Source organism: Bombus pascuorum, chromosome 6 (assembly GCF_905332965.1).
Source record: "Bombus pascuorum chromosome 6, iyBomPasc1.1, whole genome shotgun sequence".
Lineage (NCBI taxonomy): Eukaryota > Metazoa > Arthropoda > Insecta > Hymenoptera > Apidae > Bombus > Bombus pascuorum.
Window position 1 is genome coordinate 3975212 of NC_083493.1, and position 25193 is coordinate 4000404.

The following is a 25193-nucleotide window of genomic DNA, read 5'->3' on the forward strand; positions in this document are numbered from 1 at the left end:
TCTCCTCACCACTTCCATGATTCTAAAAATCATCCCTATGAAAAAGAAGAATAACAGTCTCCCCGTAGTTCAATATTTAAAAGAAGAAATTTCGAAGGCAAAAATTACATCACGCATGTTCGTCGATCAGACTAAGGTGTTTTCCAGCAGAACGGTTCCAGATTCGCGTGTACTGGGAGGTAGGCAACCCCTGTTGCAAGCAGCTCACGGAATACTTCGATCGCAGTCGTTGAAGAAGAAATGTCACCCGGTGTGTGAATCGGGGCATATTAACGTCTTACGTCACGCGAGACTGAGCACGTCGATTCGGTGTCTTGGCTTTCGTCTGGAACTGATAGTCCTCCTTTTCCCTCCCCTGGAGCTTCGTTAAGCAAGGATGTTGGCACGTTTTCTACGTAAACGCCGAACGTAAATCGCGTTAGTTCGTTGATTCTCTCCCGGTTGGCACACGGGGGGCGAAGGTGTTTGATATATAGCTCGATATATCGGATAATAATGTGCGATATGACGCGTGAGTTGTTAATTCGCGCGTCGCGTCCGCTGCACATGACGCGAGCTTACCAGACTCTGGCTTCGACCCACGTATTCTTCGCTTTCTGATCTTTCCGCGTGAATTCGCGCCAATGGGGAGATCCAGTATCTCTCTCTTTCTTTTCCTATCTCGCTTTCACCGGCGGAACAAGAAAAATTACCGATAAATCGACCGCATCAACGAGCATCTGTCCCGGAGGATATCTCTCTCTCCAAAGTACGATTAAGCTTGCGACCATATAACCACACATAGTATACGCTCCAAAAAGAACGAAAATATACCAATGAAAATGTTACTACAACCGTTTAGAATATAAATATTGCATTAAAGAATCAAATGTGAATCACATGTAGTATAATCTAATCTTGCCACGACGTTTAGTCTGTAAATAGAAGCGGTCGATGTTGTGGGGACGAAATATTTCTTGAAAAGGTTTCAGTGAAACCTGTAAATCGTAATACATAGACCTTAAGAAATATCTTCAAATACATCACATCCTAATTATTTCAAGGAAAACTTTCGTTTTAGGAAACTGAATCACAAATTTAACAATTTACGAATTAACTTAGACAAGTTTTTCTGGAAATCCTTTCTCCTCGTCTGGTAAAAGAGATCATCGATGAAGCTAAGACAATCCTTTACGTCGACGCGCCATGTTTAATTTATGTTGATGGACCTTTACATTTCAAATTGGTTACTTAAGATCCATTATTTTAAAGGCGGGCCAGCCTCCGCGGCGCAGCAATCTCCTTTCGAGAACTGGTTGCTTCACCTAACCGTGACGACGCTGTCTGCGCTCTTCTTCTCGATTTATATCTATTTCCATAATTTCCTCTTAGCTGATAATTCGCAACTGCGAGTTCTACGTTCCGCTATCCTCGTTCTTCCGATACTGTTAGGTTCGAGATACTAACATGAACCAACAAATGTGTTAAAAATGAACCAGGAATATATACAATAATTAGAATATGTCGATCATACAATACCTTTTTTTTTTTTACTAAATTTTTACTGTAAGGTAAAAAGAAATATTGATGCGTATATAATTCTTCATCTCTTAAAGAAAAGGATAAAATATATAGTCTTTATGTTTTTTTATCTGTCTCAATATTCTATTAGGAAAAGTTCCATTAACAAAAGATCGCGAAATGAAAGCCTACCAGAAGTCAGCTTCTCATTTCCTTTGCTTATCACTCCCCAACACCGCATTCAATTGCGATTACATTCTGAGAACCAGTTATTCGCTCGTTTCGCCACTGCGAGCGCTATCTCGGCCCGCGAAAATATTCAAATGAATTTCTAATCTGCGGGAACCGGTTTCCTCCATGAAACAGGCAAAATAACGTCCCAAGACAATAAGAGAAAGCAAAATAAGGTTGTAAATGGATTAAAAAAAATGTGTGTTCCTGAAATTTAAAATAAATCTGAAACAACCCAATTTATCAAAACGAATTTCTTGTTCATTTATTGAAGTTATTCGCGCCGAAACGCTTTCATCCTCTGTTTCGATCTTATTACCGTGCAAAGAAAACTCTTTAACAAGTGGAAACGCCGTATGCGTCCGGGTACTTAAGTTCTTACGCTTAGGAAAATATTTCCTAGAGAGAAACGGCAACGAACCTCGTCCTTGCCGAGGATACCAGTGAAGACAACGCAGAAGGAAGCTAGGGGTGGCTGCGGACCGCCCGCCAAGCGCTAAGCCGATAGGCCGGGGGAATCTATGGAGTGGGCTCGGCAACGAAAACCTAAGTGTCGGGCGGAAAACGTCTCTTTAATGCTCTTAACGTCGTCACGCTACTTCTCTAGCCCCTCCTCTCTTCGCCTTTGCTCGATCGCCCACATAGCACCGCTTCCTGCCGCGCAGGATAAATACCTGTCACCGTTGAAATTACGTTCCTGCGACGGAGTTGCTTGCCTCGTTGCTTCGTTGTTCTTCCGTGGAATGGATGCACGGGAATCGAAGGGTTTTCAGCGAGTCGAAGGCACAGCTGAGATCAGGAAATTTTGTGAATGGGTTTCTAGGGAGTGAATTGATGAAATGATTATTTTTTGAGGATATAGACGATAGGTTTTGATATTTTAAGATTTATCATTCTCTCTTGATATATTGATTGAAATAATTTTCTTTCATCAAACATTTGTTTTATATTCGCTTTCTAAAATTTCATTGATGTGCGATACATCAAAGAGTTCATTATACACGAATTCAGATAATATGATCTCAAACAGTATTTTCCTATCACACTCATCAAAAGGTGGATTAATTACTGCGACTTTTAACTTTCTCATTTTAAATATCTTACTTACAAATCGTATGTTTGACATCTGAAACAGTATGCCTTTGATGTTTCCTCATCTACGTATATTCGTAATGAATTGAACCAATGTTTGTTTTAATTTCTTTCGATTTCACTGCTTGCTAATTTACACTTTACCACAGACGCTTCAACAAATATAATATTCAAACAAAAATTACTCTAAACCTCCATAAAAGTACAACGTTATAGGGTATGTTCTGTTCCGTGAAACTGGATATGTGTTGAAAGAAACGAATGTTCGACGTTGCTCGCAGTCAGGGTCGGGACAGATTAGATAGGCGTGGAGACAGAGGATCGACGTCCGGCGTTGGTCGTCCGTACGTTTTCTCGAGCAGGAAAGGAGGGTTTGGCGTGCAGGCCTTTCGACGAGGCAATCCGTACGCCACGGTGGTCCGTGTCACTGCGTGCCCCTGACAGCCAGCAATTAACAGCCGCGGACTCTCGCCTCTCGTCGTCGGCGTAACGGTAGCGTCGCGCGCTAGAACGTCGTACTAGACGTCCCGGTAAATAATTGTCCCCTTCGTCGGCCGGTTAAGACACCGATTTGCCCCATGCTCTTGTTTTCTACCTTTCTGCTCTAACGCTCCCTCCGCCGCCTTCTCTTTTTACCCCTGCCTAGTTTCTGCACGCCAGTCAATAACAGACCTCGATTTCGACCGCCCGTTTTCCGATTATTCCAGATTTATCCCCTGAACCCCCACGCCTCCGACCTGCTCTATTCCGCTTTCATTATTCCGTCCCCGATTGAAAGACATGTGCAGATCATTAGATTTAAGTGCGACTTAAATTTCGTGGCCAAATAGAAGTGTCTCAGTTCAAGGGTAAGGATCAATCATAGTACTGGTTTTCTTAAGAATTTTTTGTGCTATATTTCCTCTGGTCCACAAAAATGAATACATTACAAAATTAATTGTATAGCTTATGCATTGAATAGTTTAAGTTTTTATTACTTTTTGCTAAATCTTTTGCTTGCTTGCTTTTCTGTAGATCGTTGAAAAAAAGAATATTTCGGAATAGATAAACATTTTTTTATATTGGATGTCTATGTCTCCTAAAAATGACAGTATATAAAAGAAGTTATCGATTCGAAATTCAGCGTTCCAAAAGGGGAGAAAGTCACAGTCCCCAGAGGCGCCATTAATGTAACTGTCGCTACATTAGCTCATCGAATTAAAAAAGCAGCGCCCTCGACTCCTCTCGTTTTCCTTTTTTCACCACGGGAGCTTGTCCTTATCGATTCATCTCAATTACGGGAGAATCAGGTGGCGCGGAACCGAGAGTGGCAGCCGGCCTGTACGAGGTGTCTGTGACAATGGTGTTTAAGATGATTACCACCCCGATTCACCCCTATCTACCCCCGGCTAGGAGAGGAAATACAACGTGCCTCAAAACGGAGAGAAAAATCGTCGTTAGACAAATGGGATATTTTATCTTGGCATTAAGGCTTTTTATTTGAGCACCGATTACAGCCATGGAAGGTCTCCCGTTCCACTTTCCAAGGGTAAACCAGCCCCCTATACCTTTCTCTGTCGCGAGATTGAGGTAAAACGATTTGTAGACTCGCGACACGAGTCGTCAGGGATTTCTGTCTCTGATTGAAGATTGGGAATTTGATCAAAGAGGGAACTTTGACTCGCATCCTCATAATTTGTATAATATATAATTGTAGTACGAAAGTTTGTCAATGATTAATCAGCAAAATAATATTTAATTCCTGGATCACCTTTCATAATCAAACTAATATTAGTGGAACTGATCAACTTACAAGTTACAATCAACGAGACCTTTCGCATCTCATATATTAACCGTGCAAAAGTTTCACACCTAGAAGTTATGTAACGCACACGCTTGCGGTGTTTCGATGACGAGGTGAAAAACGAATAAACGAACGAGCGCGGTTCCCCGGTTCTAGCTCGCACGGTCATCCTAACCTCGTTAACCGTTGGTACACCGTTTTCACGGTAATCGTAGGCGAAGGGTATGAGTAAAGATGAAAGAGAGATGAAAAGAGAAGGGAAACCGGACTAAAGAGAAACCAAGAGAAAGAGAAGAGGCTAAAGGGAAAGGTATACCCATCGTCCTCTACGTCCAGGCCTCTTATGCGCTGTTTAACTTATCCATTTAAAACTCAAACATGCGAAACAATTAATTAGTAATTAACGCTAGCCGATGGTGGGCGAAGGAATGAGAGAGAAGAAAAATGGTAGAACGATAGGGCGTTCGCCTCTGGGGGTGTCTGCACCGCCCCCAAAAGAGGGTAACGGCTGGGCGTAGAAGGCTTCTGCAGAGGCAAGAAACTTTAAAGTTCCAAACTTTAGTTCTGCTGTTAGCTTCTAATTAGCGGACAAACAGTTAACCTCCAGATACAGTCATGCCGCCTGCCCGCCTCCAAACCTGCTCTGCTCTCGAGGAAAGATATTCTAAACCCCTGCACGCGTGAATTCATTCGCGATCGTTATCGTACAATTCCATCCTCTCACACTGGGAATAATGAAGTTATAAACATTGTGCAGCAAAAAGGGTTCCCCTTAGTTCTCCATATAGACTAATTTTTCTTGTTTATACTTGAGTTTTACGTATCGTGTTTTAGATAACACTTGCAGATTAATTTTAAGAAACACTTGGTGAGACCAGGATTTATGTACCATTCAGAAACCACATTGACCAATTGGATAAGCTGAAAAGTACAGAAAAGAATTTATCACCATTTATGCCATCCTCTTACAATGAATGAATCAGGCGGAAGTAAATCATTTGATCTCGGGAATTGGTAGCATGCGTACGTAATTCAATAAAGAAACTAATAAAAAGTAAAGTTGATCAGTTTAGCTTTTGAGCGACTCGTATAATACTTTGACGTATTCCAGGCAATAAGAAGAATTTTGCCCTCGTTAAAATGCAACCTACCGTAACCCTCTATCTATCTCAATTCCAAATTCAACATTCGTTCGCGAACAATTACGACCGCAGATTTTAATTCCAAATTCTTGGCTCGTTCTCGCGCGGATAAATCGTCGGTCATTTCGCGTGTCCCTCTGCATCCCTTTCTCTTACTCTGGCTGTCCTTAGCTGGTCGTCTACCTTCTTGATTGCCTGTCACTTCGCTTTCAAATTGCTCAGACGCGGTCTGTGCTACGAAAGCAAGAGGTAGAGAGAGAGAGAGAGAGAGAGAGGAAAGCATTCCTGTATTCGCGGTCGATCGACCACGCTCCGCATGCGGGCAACCTTTGCACGCGTAACGACAAACGCACGCTCGCGGCGAGGTTCTCGCGACGAAGAGCACTGGTGTGTGTTGATTACGTGGCGCACAGAAACGCGACAGGAACGGAGGGGTAAGTTGGGTCATCGTTGGTGTGAGGGTTTCAATATGCTTCGACAGTAGTTACGATACCCACCCTGGACCCGCCATAGATCGGACGAAGTGGATGCAGAAGCGGACGAGAGGGCGTAGGTAGTGGGTGAGGGGAGAGAGAGGACTATCGTGCTGCGGTATCGGTAGCCTTGGTTATTTAGGAAACCATATCAAAGTTTGAGTTGGCTGGTTGCCGGCGGTGCGCAACCCTCCTATCGTGGCCTCCGCTTCTGGACAATGAGATCTCTTCCGGCCTCGTCGAGGTCGCCCTTGACGTTCGTTACCGGACCGAATAACGGCACCTGGAGCCATGAAAATGCTGCTGCATTGAATCTCTGAAGAGGTCGCGAACTCAGAAAAGACGTTATCCGTGATAGATCAATCGCCCATTATGTGGCCTGCAGGGCTGTTCGATAACTTCTTGTCATGCAATAGTAGTCATTTGGCTGACGATTTGATGCTGGTTTAGGAATGATAAATGTAGATTATGGAGTTTTTAATCAGTGACGATGTGTGGAACTACGGTAGAACTCCATTTATCTGAAGTTCATTTATTGGAATGAAATTTTACGAAGAATGTGATCTATTAGGTGAATGAGAAATTAGAGATAGTGAATAACTTCTATTAGATGGACATCAGTTATATACTTTTGTTTGTCCTCAAACAGACGAATGAATGGAAGATGAATAGAATTCTACTGTATATAGTATTGTCTCTATTATAAAATAATATATAAGTAGTCTTTTCTTCGTCTATAACTTCATTATGTAGAAATTAAATCAGTTTTCAATTTAAATATACCTAGAAAACTCTGTGATGTGTCCCAATATTTCTATCATAATGTTAGCTTGCTTTTCTCTCTATAATCTTCACTGCCAATTTAAACAAAATCACTTTTGCTAAGGTTCACAATTTGCATGGACATTTGTAACAATTACGAGGAAAAATCTGGCGATGTTAACGCGTTACGACAATGCAGAAAGACGAACAGGCAGCCATTCTATTATACTTCTAGTTCGCTGCTAGAATGGCGCGGGTTCTTCTGGAAGGGTCCAGAGATTTAATTAAGGCAGAGCGACGGACAGAAAGACGTGCGCTACGTCGTGTAAACTCGAGCTTGGCCGTCGCCCTAGTGTCCCTGTCGTAGTTTCGGGAACGAGCCAAGTCATTCCTCTTTCTTCCATTGCAGAAGATCACTCGAAAACTCGCGAGAAGGCTCCACATGTCTACAACGTAGATTCTGTTCGGCCGATCGTGTGAGTCAAAGTTCGTCTGGCAACCTTGATCCCAAGGAGCTACCAACATTGTCCGAAAATCTTGTTTCTCTCTTCTTGTACATCACAATCTCGTGCGAGAAACGAACCATTTCGTTCGACTGACTTCACCTGCACGTTTATGCAGGAAGAAATATTTGGAACTCTTTTCGTTTGTTTCAGAATTTTATGGTGAATTTGAGTTATTTGATGAAGGTTGTAATTTATGAGTTTGATGAATATTCTTCAATATTCGTATTTTTTCGATGATTTGTTTCTTTTTCAAGATTCTGTTTAATAGTTACGTAGTTATTAGATGATATGAAATCGTTTGTATCGAAAATATTTATACGTCGATGTATAACGGCGTAGAGATTCCAATAGAACGGTGCAATATGAAAGGTAGAAGAATAGTTTCGAACAAAAGTTCTTTGAACCCCAGAAAATTGAGTTCATTGTAGGATATCGCCTCGGGAATCTATGGCAGTGTCGAGTTGCGAGCATATTCGAAATCTAAATCGAAGTTTCGGTTTAATATGTGTCGAAGCAATAGGCCTACTATACAATAATCTGCAGAATCGTCCTTCAGAATATATACTTTTGAAACTCTCATATTAATCGATATTAAGATCACTCTACAATCATTCATCGTGACCTGATTCTTCTAATTACTTTTCGTTTTGTCCGCTATAATCCACGTACATTATTCATTAAATTTCACAAAATTTGCACCAACAAGGTGTCACAGTCTCCAGCAGCGAATACTGATATTCATGGCACTCGTGTTGCCAAAGTCACGGACCAGCACTCCCTAAGGCCGAACCTCGAAACAGCTAGCAGCATCATCTGCTCCGCGGTCGTGGTTTCAGCGTCAATAATTCGCAAAGGCTGCGGGGCAGCCTCTAACCGACTGATTTCACGCATCTGGCGTTTGGTGGTTTGGTCTGGCCTGATCTGTGCCGCGTGTACGCCAAGAGCAATAGCGAAAGACGTCGATGCTCACGCGAGAGAGCGTAGGATACACTTACTGGGAACAAGACGATAGAAGGAGAAACAGAGAGGCGAATAGAACAAGAAAGAGCGAAAGAGAAGGAGAGAGGGGGGAGTATGGCCAGTCTCTGCCTCGCCGCCGTGGTGGTCCCGTGATCAATATTCCTTACCCCCTTTGCCTTGGCTTACCCCTCCGGCGCGGTACGGGTACCCCTTACCTCGTGAAAACCCTACTTCTACTACCCACTCCCACCTCCCTTCAGGGAGAACCCGGGAGAAACCCCTGAAACCCCTCTCGCACCCTCGTCTTAATTAGGAGTCTGAATCTGCGGCGGACACGCGTATAAGGGCAGGCTGCTGGAGATCGGGAGAGGGTGGTTTGAGGGGTTGTGGGTGCAAGTGGGTGAGCGGGTGTAGTAGAGCTCTCGGGCAAAGCCAGACGAACGTCGTGTCCGAAACATTATTCCTAACTTTCGTACGATCACCGCCGCGTCACGGACGCTGGACGACCCTTTTTATTATTCCCTGAAAATAAACACATTTGCGCTTCCTTGCCCTGTTCCAGAGCCGGGTTTCCGCTGCTGCCTCGAGCCTGCCTTGTCTGTCCCTCGTTCTGGACGAAAGAACTTCGCCTTGCATCTCCACCCGTCGAGTAATTAGCTGTTGTTCCGCAAGTCTGGATTTAATTATGACGGCGGATGCGGTTGATACGAGATGCTGCGAATTCTGTTTTCTTTTTTCTTTTGTTTGTTTCTTACTCTTCTGGTGTTTTAGTTTCATTTCCTCGTCGCGATCAGTACAGTTTGTTGGATCAGACACCATCGTGAACTGCACGGTTGGGTCACTACACCTAACGAAGCACATTGAAAAGTTTCAACTCTCGCCAATTTGCTTCCGACTAATTTCTTCCGTCCCCTTTCGCGTTTTCCAAAGTCTCCAGTGCGTTTCTTGTTTGTTTCGCTCAATGTACACGTTCATGACTTTCTCGACAATCAGTGCCTCTTATTTTTCCTCTTATTTGTGTCTCTATAGTAAAGAGTTTGTTCGTTAACCGAAAAACATTAATTTAATCATGGATAGATTATGTCCGAATGAGATTGCTAGGCATCCGATTCGATCGTCTTGACTAAATCAACGAAGGCTCGTTGAGAGGAAATAGTTTCGACAAAATAATTAATTTGTTTAAAATAATTTATTTGTCAAAATAATTAATCGACACTGGAAGATAATCGAATTTTGAAGAAACATGCTACGCACCGGAGCGAGCCGATATCGCTCGAATCTCTCGTTCGTGAAAGTATTTACATGCGTGGTACATACAGACGAAGTACATAGAGGGTAGTGACGGTAAGGCTGAGCCGAGAGGATATTGGGGTTAGGCCATTCATTAGATTACGGGAATTCGGAGGTACCCGTTGAGGGGCAGAAGAGAAGAGAAGGTTGGGGGCGAAGATGCGGGACTGGGTGCACGATCGGGGACTAACCTGCGTGCATTAGCTGGCGTCACAAGGCGCAGTATTAAGGGAAAGGGTTGAAAAGGCGAGCGAGAGGCAAGATTACATTTTTCGCGGCTGAACGAAATATTATTTGCGTATCTCATATGATGAAATCTAATTCGAGGATGTGACATGAAAAATTTAGTAGGAAAACATTTATGGAATACTTTTGCTCTGAATAATTATCACACAACATTTAAAAGAGATTCTATAGACTTTTTTAAAGACCTTGGAAAAGATTATATCTAATTTATTATTTATTATAATACGTAGAATCAAGTAATAAAACAATGATTGTTTCCTTCTGTTACAGCGTCGACCCACACGAGGCGGGACTATCCCCGCCAAATCATGAACAAGGTAAGCCAAGGTATTTTCTCAATAATATAAATTAATTGATAGTATAAAATAAAATACAGATTACTAGCAATTTGTGTTTATATTTGATGTCGAACAAATTAACAATGTGTTCGACAATTTGCATTGGTAGTCAGCGAGCGTAGCGAGTCAGTTACTAGGGAAAATCGATCCAACACCTTTAATCGCTTTTCATGCAGCATGCGTCGGTCATTACGTGCTCGTATTTTCGGCGGCTATTATTTTAATGGTCTATATCGAACAACCAACAACTGTACCATGAACGAAATTCATTGACAAAGCTATAATAACACTTAACAACCCATAAAATTAATCATAGTACATAATACGAATTCCTTATTTTATCAAAATTGTTAAGATCTAGTAACAATTAGATTTTTCAAACATTTTTGAGAACATAGAATTATTATAGGACTAAAAATCTCTTTGACATATATACATGCAATCAAATTGACATATGAAACAAGCAATATTCATCATAGAAGGAAGCCCTACATTAGTCGTCTAAACGTCTATCCCCTAAATCTTACATAATGATCCGAAGATCGACGTTCGCTGCACGCCTTAACACGAGCGCAGCACAAACAGGAGATTAACCGAGAACTTTACGAGTGCACCGTTTCCGAAGTTTCTACGGGATAACTAAAATCAGAGGGAGAACTTTTTAACTTGGTTGCACGTTTAGAAGTCGCGGGTGGTAACGGTGTGTAGCACAACGTGGGGAGATGGTTCCGTGAGTCTTTCGCGCCTTCTTGTGCGTGTGCACGTGCACGTTTGCACGCGTTGGTTACACGTATCTAGCTCGAATGTATATGTATAACCCGAGCCTCATTTGTAGGCCCTTTATGCGCCGTCTGCCTTTCCTCATTATGCATTGCACATGAGAAAACTTGCTTGGAATCTCTGCCCCTCCTACGTTGTCTGCCTCACTTTCTTACCGCTCCCGTTCAACGAAGTGGGGTGTTGATCCCTTCACCCCCGTCCCCGAACCTCGTTCCACCACTTCTTCCACCACTTCTCTCTCTCTCTCTCTCTCACTCTCTCTGTGCCTAGACTGGTAGCTCTGCTTCTTTATAAACTTTTAATGACGGCAAAGCCTAATCGAGAGAACGAGCGAGCAGAGCCTACCTCGCCTTGACTCGCGAAGGCTATCCAAGAAAATCAACGTTGAATCTCGATTTTCGGATGGTGGAGGTCTTGAAGAAAGCTTGCTTGACGAGGCTAATGGCGGAGACTGTCCGCTAATTGTCATTGATTATTTCTGTTCCTGTTTGTTCAGTTCCTGGAGATATAGAAAAAAAATTAAAAATCACTTTTCTCAAGACCGGTTATTAAAAAGTAGGAAGTTTTAGTTTATAGATAAAAGTAATTGAAAGAAATCTCTTTTGAAACTTATTCATCATAATTAAATTAATTTACATTAGCCATAGGAACAGAAGTTTTTAAAGTTTTAATAAGTTAAGGCGAAAAACGAATTAATAGCACGCGATGGTAATTTGATTTACAAGCATGCAAGTAATATTATATACCGTATATATCTAGCAAGAAGCGACGTGATGGACAAGATATCATTTCTCGATTTGTGTGCAAAAATGCGCTGAAGTATTCAACAAATCATTTAACGTTTACGCCTAGTTCGGTGCTCGGGTGAATTAAACTTCTACCAGGAATTTCGTTCTACGACGGCTGCTTCGAAAGCATGCGTATTTACGATATAGCGAATAGTTTGTATCTGCGAAATGCTTTGCCGAAGTTCGGTACACAAACCTTAGCGCGAAGGCGGTTAGCTGTTTGCTATACTGAAATAGCCCCTCGTTAACTTCAAAGTATAATTAACATGTCCTAAAACTGGACTGGTTTCAGATATGAACATTGTTTCTGTACGATTAATAAATTAACCTTTTTCGGAAAAAATTACATTTTTTAGAGAAGATATAATTTTATTCATTTGTAGAATATAATTTTTGTTACAGAAAGAGTTATAAGAGGAAATTTTGAAAGAAAACGTTTTATCTATATTAATAATATAGTAAGTGATACTAGTAAACAGTAAGTAGAATTGGAAAGAAGGTAGAGTTAAAGATATCGAAACGAAAGTGTTCCGATTAGCGGAGTTTTATTTTCCACCGTATCGTATATTAGAGAAGTGGACTGGACATTAGGTATACGACTGACTGCAGTCTTTTCTTACCCTTAGCAAATGGGGGACAACAGAAAGGTTAAAACCTTCGACTCCTAAAGTACGATTAAACTAACCCTTAGTTATTTCTTCCGTATACGTCGTTACGTACATTCTGCTCCGTCGCTATATACACGTTTCCTGATCATTAGTTACGACTTCCTTGGGATCTCCCAGAAACCTCATATTCTCTTTCTATTTCTAACAAGGATTTTAAATTACCTCTATGAGCAAATAAAAAATAAGGAATCTGTCGGACAAGCCATAATTTAATAATTTAATAAAACAAGAAGAAAGAAATTCAGATCGATGAATGCAAAGAAGCCATCGTTTCCTTTTCAATCAACGCTCGCAGGGATCCCGGTCGGTTAAAATGTTCGCGGCATCATTTAGCGGCAGCACTCTTTCATAAAGGACCTTAATAAAAATCCCAATCTAAACAAGCTTAATTTACGTCCGCCACATAATTACCTACCCCTGAGGCGAAACCCTCCTCGTTCTCGCTCGGCCTTTTTTCTCCCGTGGCGTTAGCAAACCACTTCTGGTGTGCACCAGGAGAGCGGAAAAGAGAGTTGAGTCCTGTGGGCTGGGCGAGTTCCAGAGGCGTGCCTTCTTCGTCACCGCGTCGAGAGCTCTCTGAAAAATCTAAGAGGCTTAAAGCATTAAAAGGGTTATACAACATTCATTAACAGAGCGGGTCAACCTTTGTGGAAATTTCCCTTGGAACCGGGTTGCACCGAGCTGGACACCGCCTTCTCGACCATTTCTCTTCTCCTCGCTGCAATTTCACTCCGTAGAGGATGTTTCTCTCTTTCTCTGACGCTCGAGCGAGGTTTGGTTTCTCCTTGTCTCTAGGGGGGCGGGGGCAGCAAGATAGTCACGTGAGCAGAGTATCCAGGCAAAGGGGGCGGTAGGATAGAAAGTGGCGGAGAAAGGAGAGGAGGGTCCGTCTCTGATGAAGATGTCGCACACGCCAGGGACCCTGGCGAGATTACTCGGGTTAGAACCCGTGGACCCTGGTCAGGGCACATGCTAATTGCTTTATTTGACATCAAGAAATAATGTACTGCTGTTCTATGGCGCGGCGGCCATCGTACAGGGAACCCCGCGAGGAAACCTGAAACCCCTCGCGCCCTCTTCGACTCTCGCGCTTGTCCCTTCGTATAAATCTCCGTGGCTCGCCCACTTTCGCTCGTGTCCTCATTAAATCTCCTTAAGTTGGGAATGGCAGCGTTATTAGGACGTTAGTCAAACATGTAATTTATCCCTCTCTTTTACATTTGGAAGTTTTTGCATTCTAGTTTTCACGATATTAACCTTCTATAGGCAAACTAAACCATACTTCACCCTTAAATTTCTTAGATACAAATTGTTATTTTTATTGAAAATTGGATTCTAGATTAGATAGTCATTGTTTAGAAGAATATATAATAGAAAGTCATTGAAATTATGGACAGTTTCCGAAATAATACATCTATTTAATATGTACCACTTGGGGTAAAACGTCGACTGCAAAGAATTAAACGCTAGCTAAAACCGCCGCTTATATTATTGCACAGAATATAAAAAATAGGAAATCTAGAATAAGAATTTTTCTTACGATTCTTTTAACGTTCAACATAAATAAATCCAAAAGGGGTTTCATTGGAAATGACTCACGATGCCGAATTGGCGATCGTACATGGGACGTATGGTCACCAAGAAAACAGGATACATTCACCTACCGGACCTAATAACCCTTAGTTGAACCAATAACCGTTTCTCCAAGTTACATATGGAGGAATTTGTATTCGAAATTGGACGTATCCAGGGGATGATCGTAGCTTCCAACGCGGGGCACGCGTCTTTCTCGTAAATATGCTTCTTGAACCAGTCGAGTAGCATTGGCTCGCAAAAGGAGGCAGAACGCACGGCTCTACAAAGCGTTAGGGTCGCTTTCGAGGTCGCCGAGGGTGCATTTCATCTTCGAGCGCGTCAGCTCGGAGATCGATCGGTCGTACGCTCGATGTCGAATCATCCATCTTTTATCGAATCGAACCCGATGGTCAGGCTGACACTTTTTCGCGTAACTTTCGCTCTTCGGGAATACTTTTTTGCACCATCTGCGTTTGATGATCGCAATTTTAGTCAAATGATACTTGTTGTGTTCTTAATATGGTAAGGAGTTAATATTTTTTTTAGTAGTAACTAACATGTACGCTTCTATTTAATAGTTTGGAGCATGCTAGAATATAAAGAGAGATAATGACATGCTTATGTTAATAAAATTTATTAGAAATATTTATTTAGAAATATTTGATGCTTTTTAATATAATTCTTTTATGGTATTAAAATTGTAATTAATTATATTTAGAAATGAAAACTGCAATTATAATATTCTTATTTCTCAAAAAGATGTACGAAAAATTGTTCTAGTGCCTCAAACTTTTAACATTCCATTGACAAAAAACATGGAATTCCTCGGAGGATATTGTCATATACTTATGACGGCACTCCTTCAGACGAAGTTCGAGATTGTTTCGAAAGTTTGTCTGGCTTGTAAATATTTTAAGCCGCGAAAATATAACGAGATTCGAGTGATATATCTTTTATCGGAACGAGCGGTCAGCTGTCCGTTACCACGTTCAATTTTTATGATTAAAGTTTTCGTTCAGGCGCGTGTGCACGTACCGGTTCGCTCTGCTATGTTCGTGATCGCGTTCTCGAATTTATCAATATTAATCCGAAACTTGTCAGTGTTACACGTGAAACCACTTATGGAAGAGATGTTAAGTTCATCTGGGTGGCCCTGTATCTATGATGCATTTCCTTGTATAGAATATGCAGTTCCGTTAATTTTACTTTGGAATTTCGTCTAGCTTTCACATGATATAATTACAAATACGTTATCGTATTTGTACGATAAACTGTAAAAAGATACCTGTCGTTTAGAACGAGATAAGTACCTATGTGAGGGAATTGGATGATCCATCTCTCGCCGAACAGGGGTCCGACATTGGACGTCAAGAGCATACTTCTATCCGAACTTCTGGCTTCGAAAGCGTCCATCATGCTTGGACAGAACGCATTCCCCTAGGCAAACATTCGTTAATATTCACCTGTGCCGCGTGATACCAATGGAGAAAGTTCAAACATCGACGGACACCCGCAGAATTTTGTTAACGATTATTGATGCACGTTCGATGGCTCTGTAATTCAAGACTGATAATATCCCATTATTCCTGGATTATATCGAGTCCTACTCAGCGCTTTTTGTTCGATATATTCTGCTTACATTTTTAGCTTATTGTTTAATGCAATTCTAGTTATTCCATACCGCATCCAAGAATAATATTAATATCATAGAATCTACTCTATATAATATTAGTTCAGATATATGTATGTACATATGTATTTTCTTCTGGATGATTATAATAACATCGTAGATATTTTTCCGGATTAAACGTTGCTTCACTTTACTCTCGTAAATAAATATGTAAACGAACAAAGATATTAACTGTAATATCTTTGTAAATAACACCTGAGAATGTCACAAAATCCACCGAACTATAATTTTGTGGCCGTATCCTCCTACAAACGCGGGAGATAAACAGCCGGTACAGAAATAAATTTGGGAAAACAAAAGTAACCATCAAGCAACCACATAGAATATACCGTCGATGCGGTTGAGACGATGACCGTGGTGACACGTTGTATGAGAGTCGAGAGAAAACCGGGAAACCATGGGAAGAGAAACAGGGATGGCAAGGGACTATTTTTGTGGTTAACAGAGAATAATTTAAGGGTGGATAATACGCGGAGCCAGTGTAATTTAGCCACAGTACTGACACCGGCGGCGATAGAGTGCGTGCTGGTTTTCATACACTCTCCACGAGAACGACGCACGGTTGACGTGTAACCGGGAATCAGGGGCTCAGGTGTTTCACCGGATAATAGGCGACATCACCCCTTCCTACGATCTCTCCCCTTCTTCTTCTGTATCATCGTCAAAGCCTGATCGATGTAATATTCACGCTCGATACGCGTCCCAGCTTCTGTAACTTGGGACGCTTGGCGCTTGTACATTTTCCCTGGAATCTCATCAACGTCCCTTTCACGTGTTCTTGAGCAACGTGTACTTTAGACTCGTTCCTAGAAAAAGGGTGCCGGCAAGGTATATTGTTTTTGCTTGCCATTCTTGTTGGATGATAGCGTTGTTCAAAAGAGGATTATCTTGACATATAATTGTCAGAAATTTATCAATGACTTTGTTATTGACTTGTTCTTACTTGTTATACATTAATGGACGAAATTTTATCGTACATTAATTTTGGATAACCATATCACTAATTTATTAAGATTATATGTGTTTCGTTGATCATTCTAGTTGTTTTATTTATTATCGTTACATGAGTAACGAGTACTATATTCTTCTTTCACTTAGAATTTTCTTCACTCAGTTTTATACAATTCTTTACCATTCTATTCAGAATGTTTCTGTACGATAATATTTTATTTTATGACAACTTTTTATATTCCAATATCATTCAGTGATAGTAAAATTCGTCAATGAACGTGATTCTCAGTGAATGGGCATATCTCGAGAAAATATTAGCTAATCGAACTTCTACAAACAAAGTGATTCTGTGTTTGTTTACATTGAATATTTCATCAAGAACTTCCAACTCTATGAAAGATTACACTGAAATAGCAGAATAGAATCTCGCAATAATATAATAAAAGACCAGGATAATATCAGTGTCGGTTTAAAACACGGTTAGCCGAGTGTCGTTTACACTAGCGGATTTTCGTGATACACACATTCGTCGGTGACGGTAAACACTCTCTTTTGTCGGGTTTCGCGTGGAGTTAAGCCGAGGTCTCCCATTAGCGTCGCTCGGAATTACAAAAATAACACTTGTCCCCGAAGCAGAGCCCCACGGGGTAACCCGACGTAGTTAAGTAAAATTAAGCTAAAATTTCCGTCGAGTCTCGCGCGACGTGTATATTCAACCCCTTTTTCGGCAGCTCTCATGGCCGGTGGCCAGCCTGGCCAACCCCTGCCTCCCTGTTCTACGCCTCTTTCCATATCTCGGACACTTGCTCGCCTCACTTTCCGCGTTCATGTTACACTTCACTCTGGTCCCTTTCCCGTCGCGTCGGCATTAAATATTTACCTTTCAATGAATATGCAAATATAATTATTTACGCGCAATTTAGACGTTTTTACGCGGCCTCGCGTAGCCAGTCGACAATTTCCCTGCTCGTCGACGATTTTCAACGGGAAGAAACGACCGTAAAAGAGGCCGCTCGACGTCCCGAGCCCGTGTGCAAATTCATCCTCTACCTCCCGTTCCATCTCCAATGATGGTGATTGCACGCTTTCATTAAACGTATTGCTGCTCGAAGTATACCGGTAATTGCGTTATCGGTCTTTTAATGAAGTATTGGTATCGAAGCAAATCGCCCGTTTTACGTGTACACTACTACGTGTCTTCTGTGTCGTCGTTAGTTAATTAATGGAGAAAAGATAAAAAATATTGGATAGAGAATGTCGAAGAGAGGAAAAATTTTGATGGAGAAAATATTTTAATACTACATATTTGTTTAAACATCAGTACATTTGAAGAAGTATCTATACTTGATTTCTTTATACATAGAAGCCTATTATGACCTAAAAATTTTGGTAAATAAAATATTATATGTTAATATAATACATTGTATCATTGTATTTAGAAAAGCATCTACACAGCTTCTCATACCAAGAAGCATTAATTTCGCATTATGCCGGTATTTCGTTACGCGATCAACAAGATCACCTCACCAAAGGCAACCTGTTATTAAACCCACGGGTCTGTCTTTATCTGGCCATCGTTCTTCGCGGGATTAACCTGTAACGTTAATTATCTACCCGGGGTTCGCAGGGAACGTGGCTGAAGCGGCATCAAAGAACCGAGTGTTTAGCTGCAATATCTTTCCAGCGGGTTGCACATCCGTGACCAGAAAAGGAGGCCAGCGAATTCAAAAGAGGGCGAATGGAATGGGTCGAGGTGGCGATTCGTGGTTGCCGAAGAAACCGGAGAATCCATCTCCGGCCCTTTAACAACCAACCGCCATCTTTGATCTTTTCCTTCGCTTCGTAGGTTCCTTTAAAATCACTTGAACTGCTTTATTACACAAAATTATCACTGTTTAATTATCTTCCTATTCGTAAATATGCATACAGTGCTTCACAAAATATTTGATCGTTTAACATAAAAGCCTTTCGTATATTGTATGTAATCTTGTATATTGTATATTGTATATATTCTATATATCTTTCATATATAATTTATGTATATTGTATGTGTTATATACAATATTTTTCAATTTTATTAGTACTCTGACAAAACACGACTGTCATGATTATATTACTAAAATTTGTTTTTATTAAGTTTTCTTGGAAAATGAAGTCGAGTGATTCTCATATTGCTGCGGAATAATTCTGATTTAAAGCTTTCTAAGTAGCAATAAGTTTACCACGCAAAATATACCGGCGCCTTAATCGAACGGTAGTAAGAAACTGAAAGAAAAATACCGTTATTGGAAGGAATCACCGAGAAGAATATCAGAAACGGGAGATATTGCGCGTGGCGTTCGGTTCGCGGGGTTGTCTGAGACGAAACGACCAGAAGAGAGAACCATAAGCAGCCATCTTCGGAGCCCTGTCGTGCTTTAGCCCGATGTCGTAGCCAATATCGCGAGGAAAGGATACAAACGACTTGAAATAGACCTTGAAAATAGATTTCAGACCGATCGCGCAGCCAGGGGAATAAGCCATCGATATAAATTGCTCTATCCACTGACGCCGTCGACGTCGTTGTGTCGTCGTCGACGCTATATCATTAAACTAAAAAAAAAAAGGAAAGCCGCTTGTGAAAAGTTTGTCTCTCACGAATAACGCATGCATCGTCAGATACGGGAATACTGTGAGCGAAGATACGTATTCTTGGCTCTAAAGAACGTGGTTGAGCGGTTTGCGAATTTTTCCCACTGACACATTCCTACCGCGAGGCTCTCCAGAGAAATGAAATTTTTAGAAGCACGTGTGCGTCTGTTCTGACGAATTTCGGGAGGTTTTTATTCTTCCAGCGCTTTTTCGCCACAGTTATTGGCGAGATTAGCGTGAAGTTTCGCTACCTTGAAAAATGTATTCATGGTTGAATATTTACCTTTACTACGTTTTAGAAGAGTGTAAGAGATGTATATTTAATGGACGAAGTGACGGAATATTATTTTAGGCAACACGGTTTTTCGCGATATCTATGGGATGATATCACGACTTAAATATGGGTTATAAATAAAAAATCATAAAAGTTTGAAAGATATTATTCGTTAACATATAGCATATATTATCTAGTGGAAAGGTCAGCAATAAACATATTAATATACTTAGAAAGACAATATTATTTATTTCTCGAACCAAATGGGATTATTTTGCCGATTCAACGCAAATGCATAAAATGCACGAGATTCCTCGACAGACAAATATTAATGCCTCAATTCGAATGATCTTCCACGGCGTCGTTAACATGTTCTCGAACGGCTGACATCCTATGGTAAACAATTTCGGGCGAGAAGAACGAGAGAGCAACGAAGGGAAAATGTATTCGCGAGTTTCCAATTTGCGGTTGCGGCTGTTAGAACAGAGCATGGAAGGAGGAAGGGAAGAGGTGGTTGGTCGGCACCGGGGGTGGTCGAGGGTGGAGAGCACAGGAGGTGGCGACGGGTGGTTCGAGGCTCTATTATGGTAATTATATGATAAATACAACAAGGCCTTAGGCGGTGTCTCCTCTCTCTTGGATCCTCGATTCTACCCTCGCCTCTTAGGAGGTTCTCTTTGCAGCCGCGAATCCTCTTCTTCCATCGGTGGCAGGAATCTCACTCTACTCACAGTACCACCTCGTTCTTCCTTTTCTCTGATGCTTGTCGTTCCTCTCTCCACCTCTTGCGTGCTGGCTGCTTCTCTTTCAGCTCCTCCTCCCTCTCTCCTTTCCTTCCTTTCAGTCGCCTCGGCGTTTCTGCGCGAGCACCGGCGGTTTCGTTTAAAATACGCCTCCTCTCTTGACGGAATGCAATTAATCTTACTCCCTCTCGATCTTGCTTTCTCATAGAAGAGCCCACCGTGAAAGGGATGAGTAACGCGGCTGGAAGAAGTGTTACTGACTTAATGAAGTACGACTTCTGATGCGTGTTGTTACTGGTGTGTGTGTGCAAGACAGAGAGAAAGAGAGAAAGCGAGCAGATATAAATACAGACGGGTGAAAAGAGAAAGGTGCAAAGAGAACGACTCCGCCGGAAATCCTGACTAAACACCCGCTTTCATTATCACGCTACGTTTACCCAGCACGTCTTTACGGCTAAAGAGGAAGCGAATTAGATAAGTAGGTTACGCTGTTTGCCTTAAAGACTGCGAATTCTTTTACCTCATGATCTTTTTTCGTTCGTTGGCCGTTAAACGTGGGTGATAATTATTTACTGATCTTTGGTCTAAGTGATGAATTGTATTTGGATTAGTCTTAATACTAACAAAATGATCTTAGGTGGAGGAGAATGAGTTATAAAAGTACAACCTCTTTAATCTTCGTTCAGTTAACGCAACTAATTTTTATTTATCTATCCAAACTATTTTCAGTTAGCCATGATATCAAGTTCTTTAACATACTTTACAATCTATCTTGCCAGTAATTTACTACTCTAAATTACCTATGGAACTTCCTTTTAACCACACAAAACTTCTCAATTTTGACGAAACTAATCCTTCTCCACCTCATCGCTCTGATCTGAATCGTCCAAGGGGCTGGTTCATCCACGAAACCGCGGCACCACACGCTCCCCAAAGGGCTCGAGAGCGAACGAAGCTCACGGCAGCGTTAAACGCGATTCGTGTACGCGCATGTAAACTAATATTCGTCGGTAGCGACTCGCGCGCCGTTGAAAGAGGGAGAGGGACGTATTCGTAGGGTAGATACACGCGGCGGAATCATTATAAATAGTCATAATTACAACAGTCGCGCGTGCTTAATTCAATTAGGCTGATTAACGTTGTACATTGCAACTTCTCCCCGGCTTCGCCCTTCTGCCGGTTGAGCCCAAGCTTCAACCAGCCAGCAACGACTGGAGAGTTCGGGTTCTGGCTGGTCCTGGGGGTGTGCGCGCGGCCGAGCAGAGCGCGTAAAATATACCCCGTATCCTGGCCAGGATCCCAGGACCACGCCGCGCCACGGTATTATGCTTATGCATAGACAAGTTATAGCCCGGTTAATATGATTATCTCTTCGACGAGAGGCGGAGCGAGCCGCGAACGGACGAAGGATGGGATGCGGAGAAACGAGATGCAGAGCAGGATGCGTTGCCCGGGATCTGCTTCGCCGCGTCGAGCCAACGAGTTAGGACTGTATGCATATATCATGTATGCATTATGAGCTAGAAAATTTCGGTTTCGCTCGTACCGACTAAGCCGGATGTGGACACTGTCTGATTTTTTTTTCTTTTTTTTTACGATGTTGGCCGATGACATTTGAAGCGGATAAAAGATTATTTGGACAGGGCGACTTTAAATAGGAGGTTGCTGGCTTTTGAACTTTATCTTTAAGGAAGATACACAGAAAAGGAGAGAAATAATAGAAAAGCAACTAAAGTCATAGATCGACCCACACCACATAATTGTTGCAAGCTTCACGGAGTCGATGTAGAAATGAAAGCTCTTCGAATCCTAAAAGCACGTCAGCTGGCATCGATTCTTTCGGTCGTAAAGGTTGATCTGCAAGTCAGAACAAAATGAGCAATAAAAAGTTGGCGGTATTATTAATAGTCGTGAAACCGAAGGCTAAATAGAGAAAAAGAAGGTAAAGGAAGTGAAGTAGAGAAAAAGAAGGTAAAGAGAAGCTGGGCGGGAGTCGTTGGATTTGTCGCAGCACGGATCGAATCCGAATAAATTAGCCCCGTCGCGGGAACACGAACGAGATATAAAATTTTGAATATGAATGGGCGGTTTTGCATTCGTAATGAGCTCTTATTCCGGAAACAAAGCGCAGCTGACGAGAACATATGTAGATGAAAGCGGGTGCGAGGAACAAGCGTCCCATAATGCGACCTAACGTTCGAAGATTCGTTCGAGATGGTTTAGTTCGTTCCCAACCTTTTTCTAATTAGGATTTTATGTCTTTAACTGTGTGTAATTACAAGATTCATAAGCGTTACTTCAGTCCTGATAAATCATACTGAATTTAAGATAGATTTGTAATTATTTCGATTGAATTTTAAATATCAACATATAGATGTCTCCATAAATTTATAATTTTATAAGATATAAAGAATGGTTTTGTTACTATAGTCGTGTATAAAGACATAGTTCACACGATAGAGGATTATTCCTGAGTAGAAGTGGAGTATGGTTTGCTATAGAATAGAGCAGGCGGGAGGGTGATATTGAAGGAGAAGATTGGTAAGACAGAAAAGTGAGGGTGAAGACAGAGAACAAATCACTCATTTCGCCTATCCCTACCGCTAAACTCATCAACCACCGGTAATTCCATCAATGCTTCAAGCATTAAGGTAAAGTCTAAGTCGTGTATCCCACTCCGTAATCTAACAAAGTAGTATTTACCGAAAATGCAATTTTATATAATCGATATAGAATTTATCGTTTAAGAATTATGTATGTATTCGGTGTAATAAGTTCCTCATGAAAATAATTCTTTATAAATATCAAAATTGTAATTTCAAAACTTAAAATTGGAGTACTATGGATAAGTAACTACATAAATATGGTAAACTTAGTAACATTTATGCAAATTATAACACAATGGATTATCTATACTTGTCACCTCGAGTGCAACAATAGAAGTGAAGATCAGCGAGTACACCGACTCGTCTTTGTATAAACAGGCCAGGCGACATTTAATACCAGCCCGTTGAATATTCCGTCGAATGGACCACGATATTGAATTGGCTGCTGCTTAATTGTAACCTCGCTCGTCACGAGGGTCCCATTCACTTGTAAGCGGAATTTGCATAATTTTTACATTGGCCACCGTGTAATCGATTTGAATACCGCTGGTGATATCCGCTTCCTTCTTTAATCGATTCGAATCCGCACGGTTTCTGTCCCTCTTTGCATCGATTGTTTTAGTTAGAATTGCTAAGTAATCATTTTGACGAGTGAAAATCGATAACAATAATGAACCACGACACGTGAAACGACCGAAAAGCTTGAATTTTCATTACCACGATGAATTCTATTAACCTGAATCTACGCGCTTTTTTTTTAATGAATATAATAAAGCATCTGCGAATGATACTATTTCGAAATCATTACAAATTTTTTATTATTTCAAGGATAGTACCTGATTAGCAAAAATTTTCTCTATTAAATTCCCTTTTCGGAAAGTATTTTTCTAATTGTAGTAGACATTTAAAAAATAAATATTTCATACGACCCCTAAAAATTTACGTCGGAACTATATTATGGCAAAGAGATGCTTACCGATTTTTCCAAGCTTATGACATGCACTTTTGTCGCAGAGCGATGCGTTTGATCTATAACATGTCGCCACAACTGTGTAGTCTCGATTAACGTTTAAGATCAGAGTTATGGCCATTAATTTTTTATCAAATGTAACCGAAGTACGCGAATTTCCCTTTTCCCTTCCCACCAAATTTGTTCCTTTTTTACCATTAAAATTACCCCGTAAATTACCCATTTTTTCTTCTGTATTGGTCGGTTCAAAGAGAAGCTCGGTAACGTGACGGTCGCATTTTCCAGCGTTGACCAGCGGAACGGTGGTCGAGAAGGCTTAAAAAATTACACACCGCGCGATTAAACGAGTTTTCGAAGTTCTTTCGAGCACGAATGTCGAGAACGGGCGAGGACAGACAGGATAAAGTTGGAAAGCGGTGGTACTGTTGGATCACCTGGATGAGGGGTAGAGGGGTTCGGTAAAAAATATAGAGAGGGCTGAAGAGATAGCGGAGCAGAGGGATATTTTTTCTGCGAAACCACCGAACGACGTCGCCTGTCGTCTGCTAATTTAATAAAATTTTTCCTTCCTCTTGTACCAAAAAGGGAAAAAGAACAGAAAGAAAACATAGAGGAAGGGGAGAGCGAAAGGGGGGTAACGAGCAACGCAACCGCAAAGGAGGCACCGAGAAAGGAACAGGGAAAGAAGTACGGCAAAAAAGTTGTACACCAATTAACGGATTGAAGTTACCATCAGATGCAGGCTGACTTCGAGAGGCCAGTCAGTTGAGTCCTTGAAGGGTTGGACTATCATTAGCGAGCCGCCACTTAAACGGCGATCTCTTCCACCGTCAGAAGGACGAAGTTGAAAAAGCTCGGCCAGGCGACCGGTGCGGAGGCTACTCGTGCCACTTTCATCGTCAATTGCCTTTCGATGCAGTCGACCGCATCCATCGCTGACAGCCCACTCTCAACTTTTTCTGCTTTTATATTGCTTTGACCATTTTGACGAATTGCAATCATCCTAAGGGCCGGTACGGACGAGCGGTTTGTGGCAGCGTTACCACTACTCTGCGGCAAACTGCCACTATATTTGCGTGTGCACTTTTTCTTACAGTTCACATGAAGGCTTTGCGTCAATTTGCCGTCTAAGAATTGCGTCCCGTGTGAACCGTTTTATATAAATCTCTGCTATTCTAAAACGCAAAGGCAATT

General features: G+C 41.5%; 1 protein-coding gene across 9 annotated transcripts in view; it reads left to right on the forward strand.

The window, feature by feature from the left end:
• The window catches only part of LOC132908170 (mucin-2-like), a 304671-nt gene that overhangs the window by 222496 nt on the left and 56982 nt on the right, over positions 1-25193 (forward strand). For 8 of the 9 annotated variants that reach the window (XM_060961891.1, XM_060961890.1, XM_060961892.1 and 5 more), the window contains one exon: positions 10256-10302. In XM_060961891.1, coding sequence (XP_060817874.1) covers positions 10256-10302 — 47 coding nt within the window. Of the gene's footprint in view, positions 1-10255; positions 10303-10868; positions 11024-25193 lie in introns of those variants that run through there. The other variant, XM_060961896.1, reaches the window with a different exon arrangement.